Here is a 26,510-nt window from a genome sequence, read left to right on the forward strand (position 1 = left end):
GAAAATACAAGGTAATCTCCACTTTCCTCAATGAAGAAAACATTGTAAAGATTACTTATCTGAGGCAAGAATAACCATGCTGGTCATTGTACATACTATCTCGAGATCAGCTGCCTGACTGCTCATGAAGTTATGGTAGATAAAAAAAAAAGGCACTAACAATCGTACTACGATGGTCACACAGATTAAGTCAAGGTCGACAGGTCTATAGTCATCCACACGAGAAGTCAAGTAAAGTAGGCATACGTCTAAAAGCATTACAGATAGTACATCATAAACCTGTGTATAAAGATATATTGAATCGAGCTCAAATGGACAATAAACACATAAAAGAGACGACACTGTCTCTACGGATCATTTCCTACCTTGTATACACTAGACTCTCGCCCGTCGTTGTCAGGATAGGATCCAAGTCTGAATATAACCTTTGGAGAGAGAAAGATGCAATCAGGGTTGGTTTGCATTTTAGCGTTCCCTCGAGGGAAGGGATATAAATCACCATTTTAGAAGGTATTTGGTATGACAGCAAGGTACTTCTTTACACGAGTAAATAAAAGAGAAAGAAAAAAAACTGCGGTCTATCACAGCGTAAAATTGCAAATCCTGAGATTAACAGGTATCAAGAGGAAAATTAGGGAAACATAACGGTAAGCTCAAGGCAAACACTATCCAAACAAGACGTTACAATTGTAAAGTCACTCATTTGAAACTTAAGAAAGACCTTCGGTCCTAGAACGAGTCTAAAACTCATCTTTTCTCAAACAATACTTCCATTCAGAGATTTACATGAAGACCTCCTCTATCCAAAGATGACTTGACCTATTGTTTCTATCACTACAGTTGCAAGACATCAAGAAGTACCTTGCTTCATACATCTTTCGATCCTTGTTCATAAAACATGCCCTTCAGTATTAACTTCAGGAATTTTTTCTTGCAAGCAAATGCATGATTTTACCTCGACTCTACTTGTGTGTTTTTGCATAAGTTATCAGGGACTGAGTCCGAGCTCCAAACTCAGAGACATGGTTATGAAACAGTCACTAGATTTGATTTATATTAGTACAATTATTATGGAACAGTCACTGGATTTGATTTATATTAGTACTATTATGATGGAACAGCCACTGGATTTGATTTATATTAGTAGTACTATTATCTTCAACGTCATATCCGCTTAATATCTACACTATTTATGAATCCGGTGCTTAGGTAGCTGCTAATTCTATGTGAGTTATTGGAACTTCCAACATGCAATGCCCTAGTTATAACCATTGCGCGTAATGCACACTGTTTTTATCTTGCTACACATGTTTTCTCAATACTGACAATTAAGGGACTAGAGCATCTGTTTTGGGGGGATTTGTGCTTACTGCAACGCCAGTTTCTCTACATAATTCAATTCATCATTCTCCTTTAAACCAACCAAACAAACACAGTGATGATAGCCTCAAATGAGTTAGGATTACTGTCTGTTGTACTAGAAGGGTACTATAAGACCTCGAGTGACCAAGAACAAAATTAATAAGCCTGGGAAGAAATAGTTAGTTACTTGGGGATACCCAGCATCAGGGTGACAGATTTTGATCGATCTACTATAGAAAAAAAACTGGCATTGCAAATATGTCTGGAACAGAGTTGTTTTTTAAGTTCTTTGGATATACGGCTTATTCATACATCAAAGAGTTCGTGTTAGTATATGGGCAGAACAACTGAACAGTAGGATGTAATTTGTGCTTGAGAAGCAGAACAGATTTCTCTTTAGTTCGTACATGTAAACGCATTAGACGATGAAAGGAGTAAGGTGGGAGGGGTTTTCAACAGCAGATGGAATTGATATGAGAATTAATGGAAACTTTTACCAGTAGTTCAGGAAAGAAGCATAAAATGAAACCATAATGGAATTGTCACAACACAACTGCCAAAGGTACGCGATACCAGGATTATCAGACAAAGTAATAGTATTTAGTTATTAGTACAGAGCGGAGTAGACTACAATTGCAACTATTTGGAACCTTTAAGGCTGTCATAACTAGCTTTATCTAAAACCAGACGGCTAGAGCAATTCTTGAAAAGTCAAAAAAACTAAATAAATCATGGTATAGGCAGATGTAAAATAACATATCAATTACAAGAGATTGAGGTGACGATAACCGCTTATTGCTCGTTCTCAAGTAAAAGTGATTAACATCAAAAACGACGACGAAAAATCCGAAATTATTATTCCCTATATTATTTAGTGTGTAAAAACTAGAAGAGGCTTCTTTCTAGCTAACCTACGATTGCCAGCGGGTTGTTTATGCTTCACTTTTAAAATTTTACCCGCAATTATGTTCAGAAAATGAGTTTTTTTAAAAGATATACTAACGGCAGCGCCTTGCTTCATTTCATAAGCTATGTATTGGCCTACGTTTTGAAATACAAAGGTGTGTTATAACTGTAATTAATTGTTTTTTTTTTTCTAAACAATCAGAGTCCTCATCTCATAATAATGTCTACGAGATATTTGTTATAGTGATTTCTTAGCCAAATGTGTAAAGACAGAATGAAATGGAGAGGTCACAGGATAGGAACGTTAAATCAAAACTGAAAAAATCTTAAAACAATGAAATATAAACGTAAAGCGTCATTCTAATATCTAACAATAAATAGTAAAAAGTTGAAATAAAACAAGTTATGTACTTTTCCAGAACAGGCTACAGTCTCATCTGCTAATAATTATCTTGAACTCTTTCTGTCTAAGATGACAAACATTCGAATTAAAAATGAAAATTAAAACATTTCATGCAGATGAAGTCTTGATCTTCATAAAATATTCAAATAAACCATCCTAGCAGTATCAAAGTATATCTGCTGCCTTATCTTTTTAATATCAACAGGTGCATGACTCATGATAAATCACTGGTTTACCATAGCTACTACCATTCACTACTGCCATCTAGTGACAAAGTACGGAAGCTAAAGCGTCATACGTGTGCGTCATTCCACCTACCACATGCTCCTCTTCCGTGCTGGAAGTCTCTTCGGGAATGGTTTCTGGGAACGTGGCCTCGCGGTTACCACTCAGGAGGCGCAGCTGTTCCAGGAGGCAAGCAGATGCAGGGATTGGAGAAGAGACAAATGTTTGGCACAAGTGGGTGGTCTCAGATTCATGACGCGACCCCGATGCAAATGTTGGGGGGTGTTTTGGAAAGGTGTTCACATCACAAATACACAAAATGAAATAAGAAAAATAATAAATGATAATTGACTCCTCCTCTTGAACCATTTTCTATCAGAGAGGGGGAGAGCCGCGGCTCTCGAAAACAGAACCTGACTCTGTAACGACCAGCATGAAATCCTAAGCAAAAATGATGATGTTTCATGATGGTACGTGTCGTCTCTGATACAAGGGGGTTGCAAACAGGAGAACTGCTCTTGTAAACTACAGCATCAGTTATATCTCATCAGAAACTTCTCAGTGCTTAGTTCTCTGGGATAAATAAAGGCATATACTGTAGTCTCTAGCAAAAGACTCAAATGCAGGATATTTCACAAAACTACAAAACCAACTCCGGATATGAGATCTACCATAGATATATATCAAATATTAATTACGTGGGTAATTAGGTTCAATATGCATCAACTTAAAGTAAAGAAAGGAAAAATCTGCAAAGGAAGTCAGAGTCTGAGACAAACAGATTATTGTGAGAGACAAAAGATCAAAGTATAAACAAGGAAGGGTCAGATTAACTTTACTGACAGGGAATAGCAGCCACAGTGAGGTGATTAGTCTTCAAATAAGAGTTTTGGACTTTGAAAAACGAAAAGGTTTTTTTTTAATGTTTTGCACCATAACAACTTTTACTTACCTTTCCAAAGTCCCTCCTCCATAATCATCACTAACAGGTTTTATGTCATCTGTCAAGAGCTCATTAGATTTTACCTAAAATAAAATGCCTAAGTCATGAGCTAAAATTTATGATAGGCCAGTCAACATCTCCCACCGATTACCAGCAGCATCCAGAATGCTGTTATCTGTTGTAATAAGGCTATGAAAAGGATTCCCTCATCTCAAAATGTGATAAATGCAACTGAATATTTTAAACCCCATATTTTAAACCTCATATTTTCCATGTCATGCCTGTCCATAGATTCAAATGATTTTTAGCCAGGGACCCAATCACTTCCTTTCACTCATGAAGCCTGTTCATGTTTTTCTTCACCTGCATTGCACCTGGCTTCACCTGCTTCATGTCCGCAGTTAACTTAGGGTTTTCCTGGCCTTACTTCGTCAGTCCCTATCGACTGTCAATATACATACCTCCTCCTCGAGTTTCGCAGCGTCTGGTACCCTTGAGTCTTGAGTGGAGGATGAAGAAAGGTCGCTGGGAGGAGGGGTCACTGACCTGCTCTTACCGCCATTCAGAAGGAATAAAAGATTATCATCATCGGGAGTTATTCCTGAAAACGGTAGAGGAAATGTTAGACTTCGTCATGGATACGGGGAAGACATTTATCGCCAAAAACAGGCCAAAAAATCTTATAAAAGCAAATTCGTCACGAAATGTGAGACCCTACCTGACCACAAGCTTAGCTTTCAAGTGATTTAAAACTATGGTTTCGTATGCATAGAAATATTCCTTACAAAAACAAGTGCTATTGCTGCAGCGCTTTCTCGCGTAACTTTGAATACTCTGTACCTTCTGAGAGGTATCTACCATCAATAAACAATGTTTCTGAGACACAGATAAGAGATATAAAATTTGTGGCAAGCACTGGGAAAAGAAGTTGCTGTTATATTGGGAAAAGAACGGTTGTTTGACACTCTAGCATTCATGGCAAGGCAACATAAAAATTGACATTGAAAAATACCTTAGTGTGAAAGATAGCGTCGTTCTTTGGTGCAATTTGTCTCTGTTATACCAAATTGTGACTTAGTCCCACTGCACCCTTAGTTACTGCATCATGAATGAATGAAATGCTACAAGAAAAGAAATATATTTTTCTATATCTTGTAGCATTCTCTTCCGTGTTTGGTGCCCAAGCTTTTATTTTTGTAGACATGATTAATTGTAAGAAAGTCCTGCTGTGACTCAAAAAATTTATTTTTCACTTCTTAGTCCATTTTAATAATACCATGTTTTATAAACTTTTTTCTATTGTCTTTATTTTATACTTTTTAGTTTTGGCAGAAATTGTAACCGATTTATGACTGTAGCAAACGCAATTCATGTCCTGTCGAGCCAAAGGATTTGTGAAAAATCCGAGGAGTTTCATACAGACCATGAGATACTGGGAAAGGTCGCTGAAGGGTCACTAGAAGTCACAGCTGACCTACTGATCGTGTAAGGTTGTATCGTCACCGGGGTTGTGTAACCAAGGACGAAGGGAACAGGTCGAAAATTGAGTTACAAGATTTGGCCAAGGCAAACAGACATAAAAAAAAAAAGGCTAAATAAAAGCGTATAATAACATGTCCTGCTTCCTTGAAAAGCATCGCATGTTTTCGAAACTGTTCATGTTTACAAAAAGAGGATCGCATTAATCTTCACGGTTGACTTACAGTTCATTATGACAAAATATCAACCCGAAAGTTGTTATCAACCCCGTTTATACAATTAAATCAATCGATTTACTAATGATTACACAATATCTTACATACTGGATTCTATGTAAATGTGTAAAAGTGTTGTTTATTAAAGCATTTCTGAAATAGTGTGTTCATGATACTCAAGCTTTCTCCCTCTGGCGCCAGAGGATGCCTTCAAACAATCATCTGAGCAAATATATAAACTTATTATCAAATCGTGTTCCATTTCGTAAATCTTGGGAACCTCCTGAGGTCTAACCTAAATATTTTGTTCTTTATGACTCTCACTTCTCATCAAAGAGAAGTTTAGGCTCCCTCTGCTCCTTCCCATCCCAATGGCGTCTCAATTTAAGGGAAGTATCTATCATCAAAATATTTCAGAGGTTGGAAATCTTGAAAAATTTCTCCATTTCGCAGGTCATTGAGTCTGTTTATAACGAAATAAAAGTTCTGTCCTTAATTAAGGAAAAAGGCAATGAACCCCGTGTCTTCATCGTTATATTACCATTTTGGCCTATTTTCCACAGCTTTACCTCTTCCGGATTCTTATTTATTAACAAAGAAGTAAAGCGTTCCTAATTGATTCATTTACAATATACTGTTTGCTATTAGATACGCAGACTATGGTGACTAGCTTGCTAATGGACAACAAACTTTTTAGCTAGCTTGCTAATGGACAACAAACTTTTTAGCTCCTTCAGTAAGAACGCACAGACATTAAGAATATAAATGAAATCAATAATATCTCCCTTTTGCAAGATGCGAGACTAAGTCACAAAACTGGATAATAGACAGAGTTTCCACCAAAGTTACAGGAAGGAAATCAACCAAAATCAGATTAGCAAATAACCAACCAAAGTGGCTGAACAAAGATTTTGGGTCTTTCTTAGATAGCGACCCTAAAGGGTTTTAACCAGATATGTATCCACCTTTAGCACAAGGACGTTGGAGATGACCGTAAAAACATAAACAAAAGACAGTAAATATCATAAAGGTAATGACCCCAAAGAAATATTAGTCCTTTGCTGGGGTGTCACTATCTCAGGAAAGATCCAAAGAGATTTCTCCAGCTACGAATGAATCAAAATGGCATAAAAAGCAAATTAAACAGAGCTGAACAAACACAATCAACCGAATGGATGAAATGACGAACAAAGGCATAATCAAGTAGAGTTGGGAAATAAAGCAAGTCAAAGGAAGATGGACAGAATCAATCTAAATTACACTCAAGAGAAATAAGAAGAGAATAAACTTAGAGTTAAATGAACAGCAAATCCAATACAGAACGACAAAAAGAATCAGAGTTGGATAGAGTCAACTAAGAGTCAACTAAACTGAATAAACAGCAAGATAAAGATAGCTGACAGACAGAATTAACCGAAAAGAGACAAACAGGAAATCAATTAAAACTGGACAGAGAAAGTGACACTTTAAAGTTAGTTAAGCAGCGGATCAAACACAGACGGAGAAACACACTCAACCAAAGTTGGATAAAAAAGACCAACAAAGAAAACTGGATATGAAAGATAATAAAACTGTTAGACATGATAAAAAGTAGATGCACAGGAACCACGCAACTCCAACTGCTGAGGACACAGGGTCCTCAGATTTGACATCACAACACAGAAGAAAATACGAAAATGAAGAGATTCTTGCACTATTATAAGAAGCAGATAAACAGATGACAAACATTTAAAAATAACATTAATACTAGACACCCTGATGTTTCACAGTACTTAAAAGTTAACCTTGGAAATCAATCAATTATTTGGATGCCAAGAGGGGAAGCAATTTATGTTCTATGGATTTCAGGTCATTTAAATTTCACTTTCTTAAAATAATGGAAAAATAAAAAATGAAAGACATTTAGCAATTCTCGAGATTAGCAGGACTACCTATAACCTGAATTCAGCTGATGTATCTATGAATATAATTCACTTAAATTCACTCTGGGATAGCATAGCTTATGCATAACTCTGTAAAATCATCAGTCACAATATTTTAAAAATAGGCAATAAATCTGACTCAACAGCAATTAAAATACAGAATACTGTAGGCCACTATGATCTAATAGTTATAATTATGTAAATACAAATGCCACAAGAAGCTTTTGACTTCCTGGTTTTCAAACGTTTTCTTTTCTGAAAACCTTAAAATCAGAATACGGAATGAATGAGGACACTGAACTATACTGATAACTCTTATGCAAATAACAGTCAACCTTAAAAATTATCAGTGGTTAAAATGTACATTTTCGCTTCAATAAACTTCTCAATTGTGAGCAACATAATGTCATGTACAGTTCTTCAAAATCACAAATTAATTATCAGTGGTTAAAATGTGCATTTTCGCTTCAATAAACTTCTCAATTGTCTGTCAACAGAATTTCATGTACAGTTCTTCAAAATCACTACTGTCGAATCATCACAGAAATTATTGCTGGATTCACACTTTCTGTACCACAATAAAGTTACCTCAACATCTACAGAAACCACTCGGATTTCAACTTACAACAAACTGCATTTTAGTTACTTATTACGCAAGACTGTGCGTGCATGCTTGTGTTATGTACAAGTACCATTAGTGACAAGTTTTCTTGTACAAATCCCACTTGACAAGAGCTGTATCTTGTACCTACTGCTACAGATCAATTATAAGTACCTGTTGTATAACCTACAATCTACGTTTCACTTCATTACTTCAATGGTATGGTCATCTACCTCTATGGATGTGTATATAACCCCTACTCTAACTAAAATACACAAGGAGTGTGTCCTTTAAAATACAATTAGGAATAACAAGTATGATCATTTACATGCACTGGGGGGGGGAAGGGGGGGCCAGGGGATGCACTGGGTTCAGTGAAATTCAAGACGTGCATAAAGAAGGGACAAGATGTGTCGGAATTTCCCGAGAACAGTTTTTGGCGTCCGCAAGCTGAAATATATCGCTAAGGACCCGTATCAATGTAATCTTTTAATCTTAAGCAACCCCTGAGTTGAGGCCCTATTAGCTGAAACCCTTTTCGCTAACAACTTCTTAATCACTGAAGTTTCAATTATTTAAAAGGGACGAACATCTTTCAAAGGTTCCTTCTTTATACATTCTTTGGCAAGTGTCGCAGACAATCCTGCTTGTGAACGCTATCTCTTGACCAAATCTTATGCCGTCCACTGCACTGGAAACCAATTATTTTCAATGCAGCTTCCAGTATGCTGAATTTTTTTACCTCTGCGTGATACTTGCATATACAAGAATGAATTACAAAAACTGAGATTGTTGGTATCAGAACAGAACAATTTTCACCAAATTGGAAAATCAAATACTGAGTTTTGTTTTCATGACAAGTGGCCAAATATTACTTTCTTTTTCACAGTAACATTTAGACAGTTTCAGAGGCAAAATAAAGGAGGTAGTTGGTTTCTTTTTCATATGTAGGAAAAGGGAACCAGACACCCCCAACGTACATCTGCAACAAAAATGATCAGTGGTCAAGATTCCACGTGCAGGTACTTGAGAAAATAGATTGCGAGGGGAGGAATGAACAGCCAAACATTAGTATGCAGTTTTCACTGTCATGTATGAAAATGAGCAACTCCTGAAGGCTTAAAAAGACTAGAGAGTGACATCAGAGGGGAAATGATTAAAGATATTGACCATTTCTTCAACACAATGAAAAGAAATTGACAAATATTCTTCCACCTAAAATATCCAGTGGGTCGTAGTTTGGTAAAGGATGTGTGGAACGGTGTTTATGAAGGCCAGTTGGAAACAAAAATAAAATACGATAAAAGTGTCCGTAAAAACTGTGATAACCAATGTAAAGAACCTTTAATAATTACAAAAATTCAAGAATATATCTGAAAAAATAATATAACATTAAGACTATGTTTTAATATGGCCAGAACGAATATCAACTTAATAAATAAAAACAGTGTACCTACTGTATGGATGAGAATGAGGCAATATACAAGAAATAAATGAAGACGATGACCCTAGTAAGAAAAATATCAGAGGAAAAAACTAATGGACGAATTTGTCACTTAGTGGGTTGACCCAACAGTGAGTGCCACATAAGATCAAGGAAAATCAAGTGTCGAAAATCTCACAGTCAAAAATCTCGTAAAGGAAAATCAAGTGACGAAAATCTCATAAAGGAAAATCAAGTGACGAAAATCTCATAAAGGAAAATCAAGTGTTCATTATCTCATAAAACAAAATCAAGTGTCGAAAATCTGAGTTGGTGACGTGACCAGCAAACAGTGCCACATGAGAGTGATAAAGTGGACGAAACCAAACCATCTGTGTCGCAAATCGCAGTAGATGGGGGTGGGGGTGGGGGAGGTGGGGGGGGGTGGGCGTGATCCAGCAAGCAGTGTCGCAAGGGGTAGAGAGAGACCGAGGACTCGTACGTAGAAGGGTGTGAGAGACAAGGCTCTAGGGAAGGAGGGAGGAGGGAGGGAGGGAGGGTGGGTGGGGGAGAGGGGCGTGTGTTTGTGTGTGTGTGTTGTGTGGTGGGAAGCCAGCATCAAAGCAAGCGTTATTTGAGGAGGCTTATGAGAGGAGGAGGGCAAGCACGTATCACATTATTGATGTTTAAACTGTGGTTTACTTATGGAAGGCGTCAATTTGAAGATCGGCCTACCTAGTCGGGCGGCTGTGTGCAACAAAGGGAAAAGAGAAATTTTTCAACAATACTCAAGTTAGCAGTACATTTGGAACATAATCATCTTAGGGAAGCAAATACAGGGCTTTAATATATCTTATAAATAATGCTCAGAAAACCAGCACAGAGAGAGAAGGAGGGGATTGGGGAGGAGGAGGAAAGGGCTTGGAGAAGGAGGAAAGGAGGGGAAGAAGGAAGAGGAAGGGAGAGAGACGAGAGAGAGAGAGAGAGAGAGAGAGAGAGAGAGAGAGAGATTTAATTCTCACGATGCAGAGCGCAGATTATATCTCCAAACAGCAGGGATAACATGAAATACTTGGCCTCAGAAAGAGGGTAGAAGCAAAGCAATTAGGTATATACAGTTCATGATTCAAAATACTCAAAGCAAAATATCCAAATATATGGGAGTGGACTCCCCACAGTAATCTATGAATACAATCTATGAATGACTCCTTAAAATCACCTATTAATATCTTGTGGGAAGGACCTTTATTCCTCTCCTTAAAAATCTTATAATTTACTCCTTAACAAGACTATGATTCTCACCATAAAATTACTAAAGAATTTCTCATTCAAATCAACCATGAATTGTTCTTATTACATACTAAGTTATTCATGAATTTCTCATATGAGCTATGAATCTTCTTATAATTAATAATTATGATCTGAAAATCTGGGCTGCTGACATATCAGCACATAGGAGTCCAAATCAAAAGATAATATTTGTCACAGTGGTCACGTGACAAGTCTAGAACAACAGGTCAACTGGTGGGAACATGCTGACAACTCTATTAGAGCAGGAAGTATCAAACGGTGCTTTATTAATATGTTGCCAAATCGCTGACAACATTCGACAAGGGGAGTAAGTTAGTTATGATGACGTACCCAGGAAGTCTGCGTCCATGTCGTCAACATTTCTTACGAACTTATAGTGAGGTATGGTGGGTATAGTGTGGGAGAGAGAGAACTACAGAAACCCACTAAACAGGGAAGGGAAAAAGTCAAGATATCTCTGGCGGAATATTATATTCTACGTCATTTCCACTATGCTTTCAAAGGCCTGATAATGATATGTGAATTTTCTACTTCAAGACAAATTAAAATATCAGCTACGTTGTTTTCATTGAAAATATGATGATATAAACACGTAACTAATTATTTCACTCATGAAAAAGAAAAAATACAGTGAAATCTAAGAACAAGTAAAGGTACAAGAAAAAGAAAAAGGAGGCTTTAATCGATCAGCAAGAAGGAAAGTGGATACAATCCTTCTGAATAAAAAAGAATCCAAACTTTTATTATTAATTTCCAAAGAGTGTAAACACTAATAAAAATAGAATCTACGTCTTCAATATGACAGAAAACAGTCTTAAAACAGTAAAAAAAAAAACACTCAAAAGTTTCTATAACACATAAAAAACGCATAAAAAATCTTATGCTTCAGGATGAATGGAAATTATAGAATATAACATTTCAACCGGTTTTAGCAGATCAAAGCAACTATTACCTTTCGACTTCCCCAAAGTTGAAGACAGAATCTTTGGAAACACCTTACCCAAACAGTAATTTAATCTGATAAAAAACCTAAATGAGACGCGCATCAACTCCATAATAACCTGTAGATCTTAAAATTATTCAATACATTCGCTAATCGAGCATCATAGCGACTCCATGGCCAAAATGAAAAGGCATATGGCTACAATGATTCATTTCATATTGTCTGGAAGATCTGTATTCTCTAAATGACCTCGTTAGTTAGTGATATACGTATATAGGTCTACGTTCATATTAAAACTGGGGGGAAAAAATGGCAACCTTACCTCCTCCACCTAAGAAGACATCCCCAAATTGGGTGTTGGAGCGTCGCACCTTCTTGGCCCGGAGAACTTGCCTGGCAGACGAGAGAGTAAACAAATGTCAGAGACAAAAGCGGCAGAAAGATTTGTCATTTTCTGGCCATTTCTGGGTGGCCCAAAATGCATGTATTTCGAAATACGTCAAAGAGATGGGCGAAAATGTAAACAATAAGTACAGTATATCAGTATTAGAGTTTGTCTAATGGCTTGCAAATACTTTGGTAAGGTTAGTATGTTCATCTGGTTCATCTGGGTGTATAATGTGCATACGCAATTTATTTTATTCTCTCTCTCTCTCTCTCTCTCTCTCTCTCTCTCTCTCTCTCTCTCTCTCTCTAAATCTGCCTGTCACCACGAACCCTAGTCTTATTTCTACCTCACACAAAATGAAGACACCAAAGACTGACGTTTCGATCAAAACCAGTAAAAAGTATTGCTATCATTCAATGCAATCTCGACTAAAACTTTATAAAACGCACCAAAATATATCACCTAGCAACATATCTGAGCTCAAAGGAAGCAGAGCTGAAGCTTAAATATCTCTAATAGCTTAAATATCTTTAATAACTCCTCTTCAGTGCAGTATATCCGGCTCATCGAGGGGCTTATTCAGTCTTGCATAACCTCCCAAACAACAGAGACTCATCTAGTCTTCTGAAAAATAATGTTCGCTTTCAGTCCTGCGGTTATACAAGCACTCTGTTCTCTAAAGGTTGACATAGGATGTCATGTCTCTAGATTCTTTCCAGAGAATTTACGTATATTTTAAATAATTATAAATAAGAAATACTTTGCTTTGTTTATCTCAATGCCTGAAGCTATATTATAGATGTGACTGCACTCACATCAGTAATCATTTAGATCCGCGTGTTTTTTCGTTTTCAGTAGAATTTCGGTGCCAATGCACTTTTTTTTGCCCATTCATCAATAGATCTGAGTTTTACAATATATGGGCAAAATATACTCATGTTTATCTTTGTACGCTCCTCTATTAATACAACAAAAGCATTATAGAAATCTAAGTTATCTAAATTAAATTGTCACTCTAACTTTAAAGTTTCCACCGTGATATTGAACAAGAAGCAAACCAATTTTTTCTACTGCTTGCAACCTACTTTTATGACTTTAAATCTACGTATGTCTGTGAAGTTGCTTCAGTGATTAATATTACTCATTGCCTCAATATTTCAATGAATTACTTATGCCTATCATGGTCGTCATATTGTGCACTGAACTCAAGTTCTATCAAAATGCAGAGTTATTTCAAAGATATGTAATTGTCTGTGAATTAAATACTACCTGCATACTTTGCAAAACAAAAACCGTAGGGTGAAAACTAAACCAAAGCTGATGCAAAATCCTGAAAACTTAGCTCCTCCGCCTGGAATAGTAATAACCACCATTCATTATATTTACTGATCATTGAAAAACCAAGATGGCTTCCACCTATCAACTGTGGACCTAGATATCGACTTCCTCTGACTCATTTTTGTGTCTATGCTGAGTTAGAAGCCTTCAGTGCGCAAGCTTGAAGATCAAATCGTTGGCGCAATACTTAACCATCATTCCTAACTTTCGTTTACACAAGCATAATTTCATAGGATACAACATAAAATCAACGAAGCACTGGCCTTTGCTCTGGCGAATCTATGGATTATTCACTTGGAAAACCAACCGAACATCTACACTTTAATTAAAACTCTGTACAAGCCTCTACAAAGAGCATAACACAACCAACACGGAAGCCAAACTGTCTGTTTGAACCTTCCATCTGATTTTCGTCTCTACAGTTATGACCTAGAAGGTGATTGTTTACTCTGTGACATCTGCAAGGGAGTTTAGTGTGAACTGTAGCCTCATAGTACATTCAAAGCGAGTGTGATGGTACAGTGTGATGATACCTGTGGAGTTGTGGATGGAATCGTCTTCCTCGTTTCCCAAAATCAGGTACCCTATGGGATCCGAGAATTATGTTGTTAATTTCAATAATATAGTGGTCCGTCTCCAGAATTACCTAACGCTGCTCTACTAATTAACAGGATTACATTTATTATATTCCGTAGATCAAAATGTTACATGAGCATGGGACATTTCTATACGAACTGACACTATAAAGTAGCTCCTCCCTTGTAAGGAAGAGGTTGACTACTATAAAGTCAGCTTATTCAAATGCCCATGACTGAACAAGAACACATACACAAACGCTGACAAGTAAACAGTTACCTATCCGAAGGCCATCACGTACACACTGTTCCGTCTACGAACAGGTGTGTGCGCTTAAAAAAAGTGATCGTGTCATAAAACCAACAAATGTATCCAAGTTTCTGAAATTCCTTTCATTGGAAATCATTTTCTATTCAGCATCAATTTCTTTCGCACAGTTTCATATTAAATGGCTTTCACTTGCGCCCAAGTGACAAGTTCCTTCTCGTAAATATACAAATACAAGGTAAAGCTAATAATATTTAACGTTTATGTTTATGACATCATTTCAAGAGAGATAATAATATTGAACGTTTATAACATCATTTCAAGAGAGATAATAATATTTAACGTTTATGACATCATTTCAAGAAAGACACTAATATTCAACGTTTATGACATCATTTCAAGAAAGATAATAATATTTAACGTTTATGACATCATTTCAAGAAAGATAATAATATTTAACGTTTATGACATCATTTCAAGAAAGATGATAATATTTAACGTTTATGACATCATTTCAAGAAAGATAATAATATTTAACGTTTATGACATCATTTCATGAAAGCTAATAATATTCAACGTTTACGTTTATGACATCATTTCAAGAAAGCTAATAATATTTAACTTTTAAATTTATAACATCATGTCAAGAAAGCTAATAATATTTCCCGTTGACGTTTATGACATCATCTCCAGACAACGTAAGGTTTATTTTCAACTAAGGGGGACGTCGAGTTCTTTCTGGGGTAACATACCAATAAATATAATATAAGAAATAACTTAACGTAAATATAACAAGAGAACTGGAAAACTTATTAACGTAATTATAACAAGAGACCTGGAAAACTTTTATCACAAAAACTCCAAATCACCTCCAGCAAAAGAAGGTGAACTTTCTGGAATGTCAGGAGTAATGTCGATGGAAAGAACATCTATTCCTATTTACCTCCTTGGACGCACGGCGGTCGTGAACGCTGGAACATCTGGGTGTCGGTACTCCCAGAGCGCTGCCCAAATCTTCAGGCCGTTTTCCAGGCGGAAATTCTGGAAGTCCGATTCCTTGAGTGTGTGTAGCAATGGCGCGAACAAATATACAAATACCTGGAAATGTGATCCAGAAATGTTACACGTTGATGCTTCGGCAGTTTATCGGGATATGTTTTGTTTTTTTCCTTTTTTTGACTAAAGGCCAGGCGCTGGGACCCATGAGGTCATTAAGTGCTGAAAGGGAAATTGAGAGTAAAGGAGGTTTGAAAGGTTCAACAAGAAGAAAACCTCAAGTAGTTGTCCTATGAAACAATTGTTAGAAGAGGGTGGAAAGTAAGATGGAAGGAAAATAACATGAACGGAGGTACAGTAAAAGAAATGAAAGATGAAGCAAGGAAGATGACATGAGCGGAGGCACTGTAAAAGAAATGAAAGGATTGCGGTTAGGGCCCAAAGGGACGTTGCAAAGAACCTCAAGTAACGCCTACATTGCACTGCATGAGGTGCACTGACGGCACTACCCTCCTACGTGGAGTTTCAGCAGTTTATCGATAAGTTTTGAGGGTGTATATATATATATATATATATATATATATATATATATATATATATATATATATATCCACTATTTGGAAGTTCCTCATGTGTGTTATTTTTTATTGCCAGTGAAGGGCTCTTCGAATATCTAAAGAAGGATTTTCTGATGTAGCTCACATTTGCTATATTTACACACACACACTTATATTATATAAATATATATATAAATATATATATATATATCTATATATATATATATATATATATATTATAATATATATATATATGTATAAGTGTGTGTGAAAATAGCAAATGTGAGCTACATCAGAAAATCCTTCTTTAGATATTCGAAGAGATCTTCACTGGCAATGAGAAATAACACACATGAGAAACTTCCAAATAGTGGATTTTATTATAGCTCTTACGAGATCATTCATAATTTTACTGGCCAATGAGGATAAAAGGAAGAGCTGAAAAATAACACCCAAATACTGAATTTTATTCCTCTTTGGCTTAATTCAATATGCTACTAGCCATCAGGGGAAAATCATGGAACTGAAGTCTCCTCTGTAAAGCGCATTTGTCATTTAAAAGCCAATTACAAAAATATCCTTCCAAACGTGAAAACGTTAGCAATTTCACGGGTCAAATATACCTCTGAGCTATTTCAGTCAAAAGCGATTTCACTGGAATCGGAAAGACTGACGAAGGAACCACAGGGAAAAAATAACTTTTTCTTTTATTGTAAAAAAAATAAACTGCATCATAACCGAATTTTACACATATTTTAAATATATACTCTTATATTTAGAAAAATCGTCAATCTTACATCCTTCGTACACTATATAATTCATACACCTAAACCATTCACAAATGAAGGAAGTACCTTTACTGATACTCAAAACTGGTACAAGACAAAGACAAACAAAACAATAAACCAGAGGGCGCGAGACAGGGACGCACCTGAATGGTCATCACAGAGAAATGGTAGGGCATGTTCGTGCCCTTGTTGATGCCCTTCTCGTGATCTGCGTCAGCGCATTCCTCGGCAGCGTCGAGGACTATCCAGTGCAAGGTATAGAGGAGCTTCGTCTCGGCTGCCCCCAGGTTAACTGCGTCGCGTCTGGTACGTGGATGAGACGAAGTTCAGGAAAAGATGAAGGAAGTGATGACAAAGGTACAAGGTCATTTCATAACTACACTTATAAATCAATAAATACATAACTATATTTGTTTGTTTGTTTGTATGGTGTTGTTACGTTGCATGGAAACAGTGGTTATTCAGCAACGGGACCAACGGCTTTACGTGACTTCCGAACCACGTCGAGAGTGAACTTCTATCACCAGAAATACACATCTCTCACGCCTCAATGGAATGCCCGAGAATCGAACTCGCTGCCACCGAGGTGGCAGGCCAAGACCATACCGATCACGCCACTGAGGGGCTAATAACTGTATTTAAATATATATATTTATATTCCAGGGCCCCTAAAATTTCCCGGAAGTTCATGTTTTTTGTAACTATCCTTTTCATTAAACTACACTTTAAAGTAATAAATAACAATCTTTTGTTTTTTGACAAGTCTCTTTCTACGAATTTTGTTATTAAACATTAACACCATTCTTTAGTAGTATGAAATACAAGAGTGATAATAGGAATATGACATATACCTATATATGCAATGACATTTATAAAAGAAAAGGTCCAGTTTTGGGGAAAATAAAAGCGTCCCCGCCCCATAAAAAACTCTGGGTACGGAGCTGTATTCATATATACTACATATATAATGTGTATATGTATATGATCAGCTATAGGAGGCTCATTTAAAAAACAGCGACCCCGTCTAAGGATTACTGAAGCTCACAAATTATAGTAATTTTTGCAAGAAACTCGAAACAAATACATCTTTGGGAACTTTGTTTAGTCTTTAAAGCATTTGTGACTATTAAACCAATGTCCTTGGGAAGACTGAATGCAAATAAAAAGATTACCTTTCCCTAACAATTAAGCGATTAAGTAATCTTCTCAAATTTGCAGCATTATTTTCACTTAACTAATATTGCATGCGATTTTCATCAGTAGCTGGATCACTGACAAAACGTTATTTCCTCTCCTCTTTAAGAATTCTCTCTCAAGGTAATCTCTGAGCACTTATCAGTCAAGGTCTCATCAACCATTCAACCTCACAATCTGTTCAACTTCTCAGCTTCAAGGAACAAACTCTAATTTACTCAACTTCCTTAGCTGCTGAAAAAGAACTGGACCCTTCTGCAACAACAACTTTTTTCTCTCTTTCTTCCCGCCTGATTCATATGTAGCCTGCTTTCCAGTTGACAAAAGCAATGGTCACTCGCTTTCATTTCTTTATCAGCTGTCCATCAAGGGGCACTAGTTGTCTTGATCTTAAATTCCAGCCAACTTCCTCTGTTCTGCTAACAAAGTGCAAAATACACAGGTCTGGTCTGGATTATCTCCTTGCACAATTCTTAAGGGATTTGCAGACAAAATGGCACCCATGCTCCATGGAAATAATCCTTGATCCAGCCCCATACCACACAGGATGAATATAAACACGCGCACATATAAACAAAGAAACGTTTCCAGTACTGATTCAGGTCAGGTCCCTGGAATAAATCTGGTAAGGCAGAATCGCATGGTTTCTCATCTTACCTGTAAGAATCTCTAGAATAAATCGTAAAATTCCTGCCTTACCTGTAAGAATCTCAGAAATAAATCATCTCGTACAGTTTCCTGCCTTACCTGTGGTACAGAAGAGAAGCAGCACAGTGCATGACGTGAGGCATGGCCGCCTGGATGAGACGCCATCTTGGAATGCTCTTGATGGCGTCGGTGAGCGAAGGAGACAAGCCGAAGAGGATGTTCTGCACCAGGACTTTCTCCAGGGACTGTTGGGTATCGAATCCATGAGAGCAGAGATTAAATGGAGCTAGTGGTGAGTGTGAAGGAAAGTATTCGCCATATTTTTACACCAAGGTGATCCACTGCACGAATAGATAATTATCAATATCAAAATAAGATTATACAAGGCAGATAAGACAGTCCAAAAGAGTGGAGATCTACACGTGCAAAAAAAATCATACCTTGGAAATGTGAAAATTACATTTACCGATATCATAACCTATGAAAATTACATTTATCGATACCATAACCTATGAAGATTACATTCATCGATATCATAACCTATGAAAATTACATTCATCGATATCATAACCTATGAAAATTATATTTATCGATGACATAACCGAAAATTACATTTATTAATATCATAACCATTGAAAATTACATTAATCGATATCAACCTATGAAAATTACATTAATCGATATCATAACCTACGAAAATTACATTCACTGATCTTACAACCTATGAAAATTTAATTTATCGATACCATTACCTATGAAAATTATGCTTATCGGTATTATAACCTATGGAATTACATTTATTGCTAACATAACCTATGAAAATTACATTCATCTATATCATAACCTATGAAAATTACATTTATCTATATCATAACCTATGAAAATTATATTTATCGATATCATCTCCTATGAAAATTACATTTCTCGATATGATCTCCTATGAAAATTACATTTCTCGATATCATAACTTATGAAAATTACATTTATGTATATCCTAGCTAATGAAAATTATATTTATCGATATTTTAACCTCTGAAAACTACATTTATCAATATCATAACCTATGAAAATTACATTTATAGATATCATGACCTATGAAAATTACATTTATCGATATTATAACCTCTAAAAACTACATTTATCGATATCATGACCGATGAAAATTATATTTATCGATATTATAACCTCTGAAAATTACATTTATCGATATTATAACCTCTGAAAATTACAATTACCGATATCATGACCTATAAAATCACATTTGTCGATATCAAAACCTGACTTACGCCACCATGAACTGGCGATGTGAAAATCTACAGTATTTAGACGTGACGTTCTTGAAACAGACACGATACGAAACTTGAGGACAAACTCATTGTGAAATTGCTTTCACTCATTTGCATTATTTCAATGCTCGCCATTGTTAAAGACAAGCGGAGCTTTTATATGGCTGTTTCGCTTACAGTCAGTAGGTACAGCGATTTGCTTCCTTCCAATACAAGGTCAATTTTTTGCCTTTTCTCTTTTCTCCTTGCCGTGCATGAATGACAACTTCAAATTTATAATGTGTGGTCTTAAGTCTAGAGAGAAACATCATTCTTTGTTTTATAAATGCAATTTTTTCAACGCTTTTACGAAAGTGGCCGGAAATGACAGACTATTTCTACAGCAACTTTATGAAGATCACTTGAGTACTCCATATTTACTTGAGCATTTCGGTCATAATTCTACTTTACGCAGCAAAAATACACCTTTTCTTTTTTACAGATAACTCTTGCTAAGCTCTTATATGCCGCGGGAAATATATACATCGATTGACAGCGGTCGAAGGGAAACATGATTTCTAATGTAATCCAATTATTAACACTAAAAATGCAGCATCGTACAAATAAGAACCTAATTCCATTCCTAGATTTTGTTAATTAATCTTCACACGAAACTTTCGTTATACCTTCAATATTTTTACAACCTGTATTTTCTGTGATAAGCTTATGAAATTATAACCAACTGATGACAAGTAATATTGGAATAGAACGATCGGAGGTTATACAATATATAACCAATATAAGCATAGAAACATTCATACATGCATACATACATACATACATACATACATACATACATACATACATACATGTACATTCTAAACAACATACCATGGGCATATCATACATACATACATATACATACATACTACTATCATACGTATATATATATATATACATATATATACATATATACTTTTATATATATATATATATATATATATATATATATATATATATACACATAAATATAATCTTCACAACACGAAGATGAGATACGTCAATATAGTCCCACAAGAGAAAAGAGAGAATAAAAGACTCTAGTAGCTCGATAATTTCGCCTTCCACCAGGCCTCTTCAAGAGCTTTATTTTAACAGTTAAAATGAAGCTCTTGAAGAGGCCTGGTGGAAGACGAAATTATCGAGCTACTAGAGTCTTTTATGCTCTCTTTTCTCCTGTGGGACTATAATGGTTCTGTGTATATATAATAATATATACTATATATAGATATATAATATATAATTTAAATTATTAAATTTTTAAATTTTATATATATATGCACGTACGTATGTGAGGATACCTATCCACAGGAATGTTACTTTTAAGACCATCTGTAGCGCTAGAACCGCCGTCATCCTAATGAGGACACACCCATACTCGATCTACTCCCTCGAGACTCTCTTATTATATGAGGTAATAGCAATTCCACAGGAGCAATGACCTCCGCGGTTATGTACATTCAGACTTCCACAATAAAAAGGGGAAAAAAAGGAAAAAAAAAAGTCTATCAACCGACAGTGAACCGCTTGATCATCGCTTTCTGTTTCTACTCTAAAGTATAATGGTATTGTTTTTTTTTTATATTCTCCATTTTTGTTCTGCCTCAAAGAGGCTGAGAGGGAGTGGCTCAGATTTGTCCTAAATTGAAAATGAAATGATTATCGAGAGGAGCAGTATACATTTTCTTATAGCTCATTGACCATATGTACCAATCTCTCTCTCTCTCTCTCTCTCTCTTATAACTATACAAACACACACACAAACCTGACCTTATACCTACATAAAATACGCACATACATACATACATATGTATATATATATATTTTTTTATGTTATTATATTATATAATATATATAGAGAGAAAAAGATATATTAATATATATATATATTATATAAATATATCTATATATATTATATATAATAAAAATATTAAAATATATAGTATAAATATAAAAAAATATAGTATATATTAAAAAAAAATATATATATTTATTAATCATAAACATATACATATATGTGCGTATATTTATTTATACAGTATGTATAGATTTATATATTTATACATCATATAAACATATACGTATATATATGTGTATATACATACAGGACCTACAGTATATATATATATATATATATATATATATATATATATATATATATATATATATATACACAACATATCTGAACTACTAAAATATAAAAATATTTCCTTTGCCTATTCATACGTCTTTCATGCATAGTATTTGCCCCCTACAAGATGCACAAGAAAGAAAATATAATTTATAAATTCAAAAGAAATATATAAAAACATTATGCCCTTACACAGGCAAAACTTCATCTCTGAAACAAACTTTTACCAGACATCACCAAAAGCACATCAGTTATTAGAAATGACTTATTCCCCGTTGGTCAATAACATTAAAAAACAGCAGCACGTTTTGTAAACACAACCAAGGTACATGTGTACTTGAATCCCTGCCAAATGCTTTGTTGAATCTGAAAGAGATCTTCCTCTAAGATCAAATTATTTAACAGTAAAGTTGCGTGTGCTTTTGGTATGTATACAGGATTATTTTTATTTATTTTTATTTCATTTTTCCTGATACAAAACATATATCAACACAGAACATATTGTATTATGACAACACAGCTACTGAGTTTAAAGGTCATTCAAGTTTTACACAGCGTGTCAACATTCTTCGATACATTTTTTTTCTTGTCCCTATGACTGACGTGGAATGTGTTTATTCATGCAGTGATTTTTCTAACTACAGTTTCCCACAAAAAAAAAAGTCTTACCTTAAACTTCCTAATTATTTTTTTTTTTTTTTTTCAAGATTGCTTAACTCGCGTAACACGCGCCATCATCACTATCGCTCTAAGGCACGACCATTTTTCTGGATTCTACGAAAGCTGTTTGGTGATTGGTAAACATCAAGTCATGCAGGATGCACGATAATACCAATTACAGTTGCTTGACAGTCTTATTTTTTTCCTTTCGTTTTACCTTATATACGTGGATGCCTTTCAAGCCAGTGGTCAGAAAAGACGTTTCCTACTGAGCAGTATACAAAAGACATGCACAACTACATCCAAGAGGATGATAAAACAAGTGACATTCATCTAGAGAGACGACGGCATATGAGAGCCTGTCCTTTTGAGGACTCTCTGCTACAGTACAGAAACACGAGCCTTCATGATTAGCCTACGTTGTATACACTAGCAATACGAAGGGATTTATTACCATCACTTCAATCATCAATGGCAGTTTAGTACGTCGACCAATTTCTATTTATACAGAGTACGATGCTTATCAAAGGAAATCAACCAGTCTACAGATTCATGCAAACAGGTATTTCAGAAGGATATTATATATACCCTTTCCCCGACTGAATTACATACCTTCGAAGCTTCCTTTATCTCCTAAAGTATTGGAACAAATATGGCGGGATTAGTAAATATCTATGATACGTTTAATACATAAGGGATGATCATTTTCTTTCTAACTACTTATTCCCAAAATGGTTTGAGTTTAAAGGTTGTCAGATTTACAACAACGAGATATAACAGTGTTTATGGATATATTTCGATTAGTTGTTTATGTGAAAGTATAAGTTATAAACACACGCATATATATACTATATATATATGTGTGTGTGTGTGTGTGTATGTGTGTGTATGTGTGTGAGTGTGTGTGTGTGTGTGTGTTGAAGCGTGTCCTCAGCGTATGAAATATACTTGTATTTCGACTATATATAGGAAGATGTAAAGAAAGATAGGTAATTATACGATTATAGAGATTTGCATATATATGTTTGTGTGAATGAACACTATAAATTTCTTACCAGTTTATGTATAGACCGTATATTGTACGTAGCTATTTGTAAAAGTATATATAATGGAGAAAATCTCAAATTGGTGAAAATAAAATAAAAATACTTTGGGAAAGTTGTTATCAATTCAGCAATAAATTTCGTGAATTTCACGAATGACAATTAATGAATGACTTACAATATATAATACATTACCTAACTACAGAGAGAGAGAGAGAGAGAGAGAGAGAGAGAGAGAGAGAGAGAGAGAGGAGAGGGGGTGGCGAAATTGGTACAAAAACGTTTACTGAGAGAGAGAGAGAGAGAGAGAGAGAGAGAGAGAGAGAGAGAGAGAGAGAATATTACATGAGAAATTATGTAGGATAGCCCACAAAATTACAAAGAAAATGGAAGAAGTAATGAAAAAAATGACCGATAGAGGTGAGAATGAAAGGTATGCAGTAATAGAAAGTAATATTGAATACTTGATAGGAAAGGTTGACAAAGAGAGAGAGAGAGAGAGAGAGAGAGAGAGAGAGAGAGAGAGAGGCTGACGCACATTAGAAAGATACTTAAAAATAGATCGAAGCAGACGAAGACAATATATTCACAAAAGCTGCCTGAAAGTGAAGCTTTATTCAGACAAGACACCATTTGCATTTCATTGCAGTAGTGTGAAATGACACGACCCTAGACGACTCTGTGTCAACAGTGTCAAGCAACATGGATGTAGACACATATCTTACTTTATTTTTTTAACTATGAAGAAATGACACCAGTAGATTCAAACATAGAGAGCGAAGGTGTTCACATTTCTAACCTACTGCATTTATATGTATACATATATATATACTATATAAATATATATATATATATATATATATATATATATATATATATGTATGTATATATATATACACATATATATATATATGTATATATATATACTATATATATATATATATATATATATATATATATATATATATATATATATATATATATATAGCACCAGGGATATACCGCAAAACTAAAATTCAGTCATAGCAGTTACGAACAAAGATGAAAGTGAAATTTATTTCAAAGTGTTTAAGCCTTACGAAGGAATATAAAGTATCTTTATGTATCAACATTGAGTAATAAGTATATTATGATATACTACTTCAAATTCTGACAAAAAGCTGTTGGAAAAGAGAAATCAAATATATACAGACCGTATATGAAGAGCTTTGCTCTCACAGAGTCAATTGTGAACACTTCTGTAATTAATATGTGGTGTCAAGATGTTATGCAAAATATCAGACAAAATTTATTCTTCAACTGGAATTTTTACGCTATCGTTAGACGTTAGAAGTTATTTTGCAAAGAATTCCTAACAAATGGGGCTAAAAATCTTACAAACTTGAAAAAACGCCAACTGAAGACGTTTTCCAAAATTGTTTCATACATTTATTCCTTAATGTTTTAGTGCATAAAAACAATACCAAGCAAACTGCAACTACAATTAGTATCTAATTAACTACTTCAAAAAATATGTACATCAATAATGTACATTCATAATGTTCTAACAATAATTTGATCATCAAAAACTGAGATAATGATAAAATTAATAGAATGACATCCCGTGCAATGGATGAGATGCAGATGCAAAACAAGTGAGAGTTGGATCTCGATCAAGAAGAAAAAGAAGAAGAGGAAGACGAAGAAGCTAAAGACGAAAGCAGCAGCAAGCAGTTGTGAAGATCACAGAGAGTAGAACGGATGCACTGGCTACGTGAAAGCAAAGCATTGGGACATGTTTGTGAAAAATTGCGTGGTGCAATGCATGAGCAATGGAATGTCAAAAGAATATGGTAGAATGTAAAGATCTCATAACTTTGTATATAATAAAAAAACTATCCATTTTTTGTTATTTTTTAAAACAATCTGCTGGATGTCAACAATTACAGGGTACACGATGCAACGGGACTACAAGGTGAGCATTTGAGACCACTGATAAAAGCCTAGGACAAAGGAAAGAGGTTTCCTTCAGAAACGTCTGGGTGAAACGGAACTTCTTTAAAAGCATAATTGGCTCAAAATTATAATCATTTACTACTTCATAATGTCAGCCTGGCAGCCAATGAAGCTAGCACAGGTTAGACAAGTGCTGAGGAGTAATGTGTCATCTAATTCGAAAATGATTTTTTCCGATACCATAGTGGAGTGACTTAACTGAATGATTTCTGAGAGATAACATCAAACTCATTTGAAGATCCCACGGAATTGACATTAATAGACGTTTCTTAAGGTCCTTTCCCCAGTAAAGAGTAGCTACACAAACAAATTACTCCACAAATAAGTAAAACGTTACAGATAAACAGAGTTGGCACAAGTCACAAAGCATTATATATGAAGGAGAAATTAGATGCCACAAAATCATAGGTATTGAACAGAAGATGGAAAATAGACCAGTTTAGAACAATTTCAGTGAAACTGATTTTGTGGAAGTAGCCGAAAAAAATTGGCATCTAGCACTGATGTTCAAAAGCATTTAAGACAATAGTTTTTATTGAAGAAAAATTATTACTGACTTGCTCATTATGATGGCTTTTTAAATACCAGTTTCAGATAACTAAGAAGAAAAATCTGCAATTAGGGATTTGTCAGTTGGAAAATAAATTATACGAATGTATGCTTGAGTTTTATCATTAGTGATGAGAGGTCTACCAAAGTTGCCATACAGAGCAAATTGCTTTATTAATTATCTATCGCTTAATATAATGAAGAGGAGATTGTAACTTGTGAAGGGTAGTGCATCTGTTACAAAAAAAATAAAAAAATAACAGGGAGATATTTCATCAGAGTTGCTTGTTTTATTTTGATCTGTAATTTGCAACATGGAATC

General features: G+C 35.1%; 1 protein-coding gene across 1 annotated transcript in view; it reads right to left on the reverse strand.

The window, feature by feature from the left end:
• Positions 1 to 26,510, reverse strand: part of LOC135216070 (protein unc-80 homolog) — a 185,941-nt gene that overhangs the window by 117,651 nt on the left and 41,780 nt on the right. Inside the window, exons 5-14 of the mRNA XM_064251065.1 lie at positions 23,214 to 23,234; positions 18,585 to 18,730; positions 16,787 to 16,946; positions 15,246 to 15,400; positions 13,993 to 14,043; positions 12,056 to 12,126; positions 10,215 to 10,226; positions 4,301 to 4,440; positions 2,990 to 3,073; positions 366 to 425 (exon numbers count right to left, since the gene is read on the reverse strand). Coding sequence (XP_064107135.1) covers positions 366 to 425; positions 2,990 to 3,073; positions 4,301 to 4,440; positions 10,215 to 10,226; positions 12,056 to 12,126; positions 13,993 to 14,043; positions 15,246 to 15,400; positions 16,787 to 16,946; positions 18,585 to 18,730; positions 23,214 to 23,234 — 900 coding nt within the window. The remainder of the gene's footprint in view (positions 1 to 365; positions 426 to 2,989; positions 3,074 to 4,300; positions 4,441 to 10,214; positions 10,227 to 12,055; positions 12,127 to 13,992; positions 14,044 to 15,245; positions 15,401 to 16,786; positions 16,947 to 18,584; positions 18,731 to 23,213; positions 23,235 to 26,510) is intronic.

Source organism: Macrobrachium nipponense, chromosome 6, assembly GCF_015104395.2.
Source record: "Macrobrachium nipponense isolate FS-2020 chromosome 6, ASM1510439v2, whole genome shotgun sequence".
NCBI lineage: Eukaryota > Metazoa > Arthropoda > Malacostraca > Decapoda > Palaemonidae > Macrobrachium > Macrobrachium nipponense.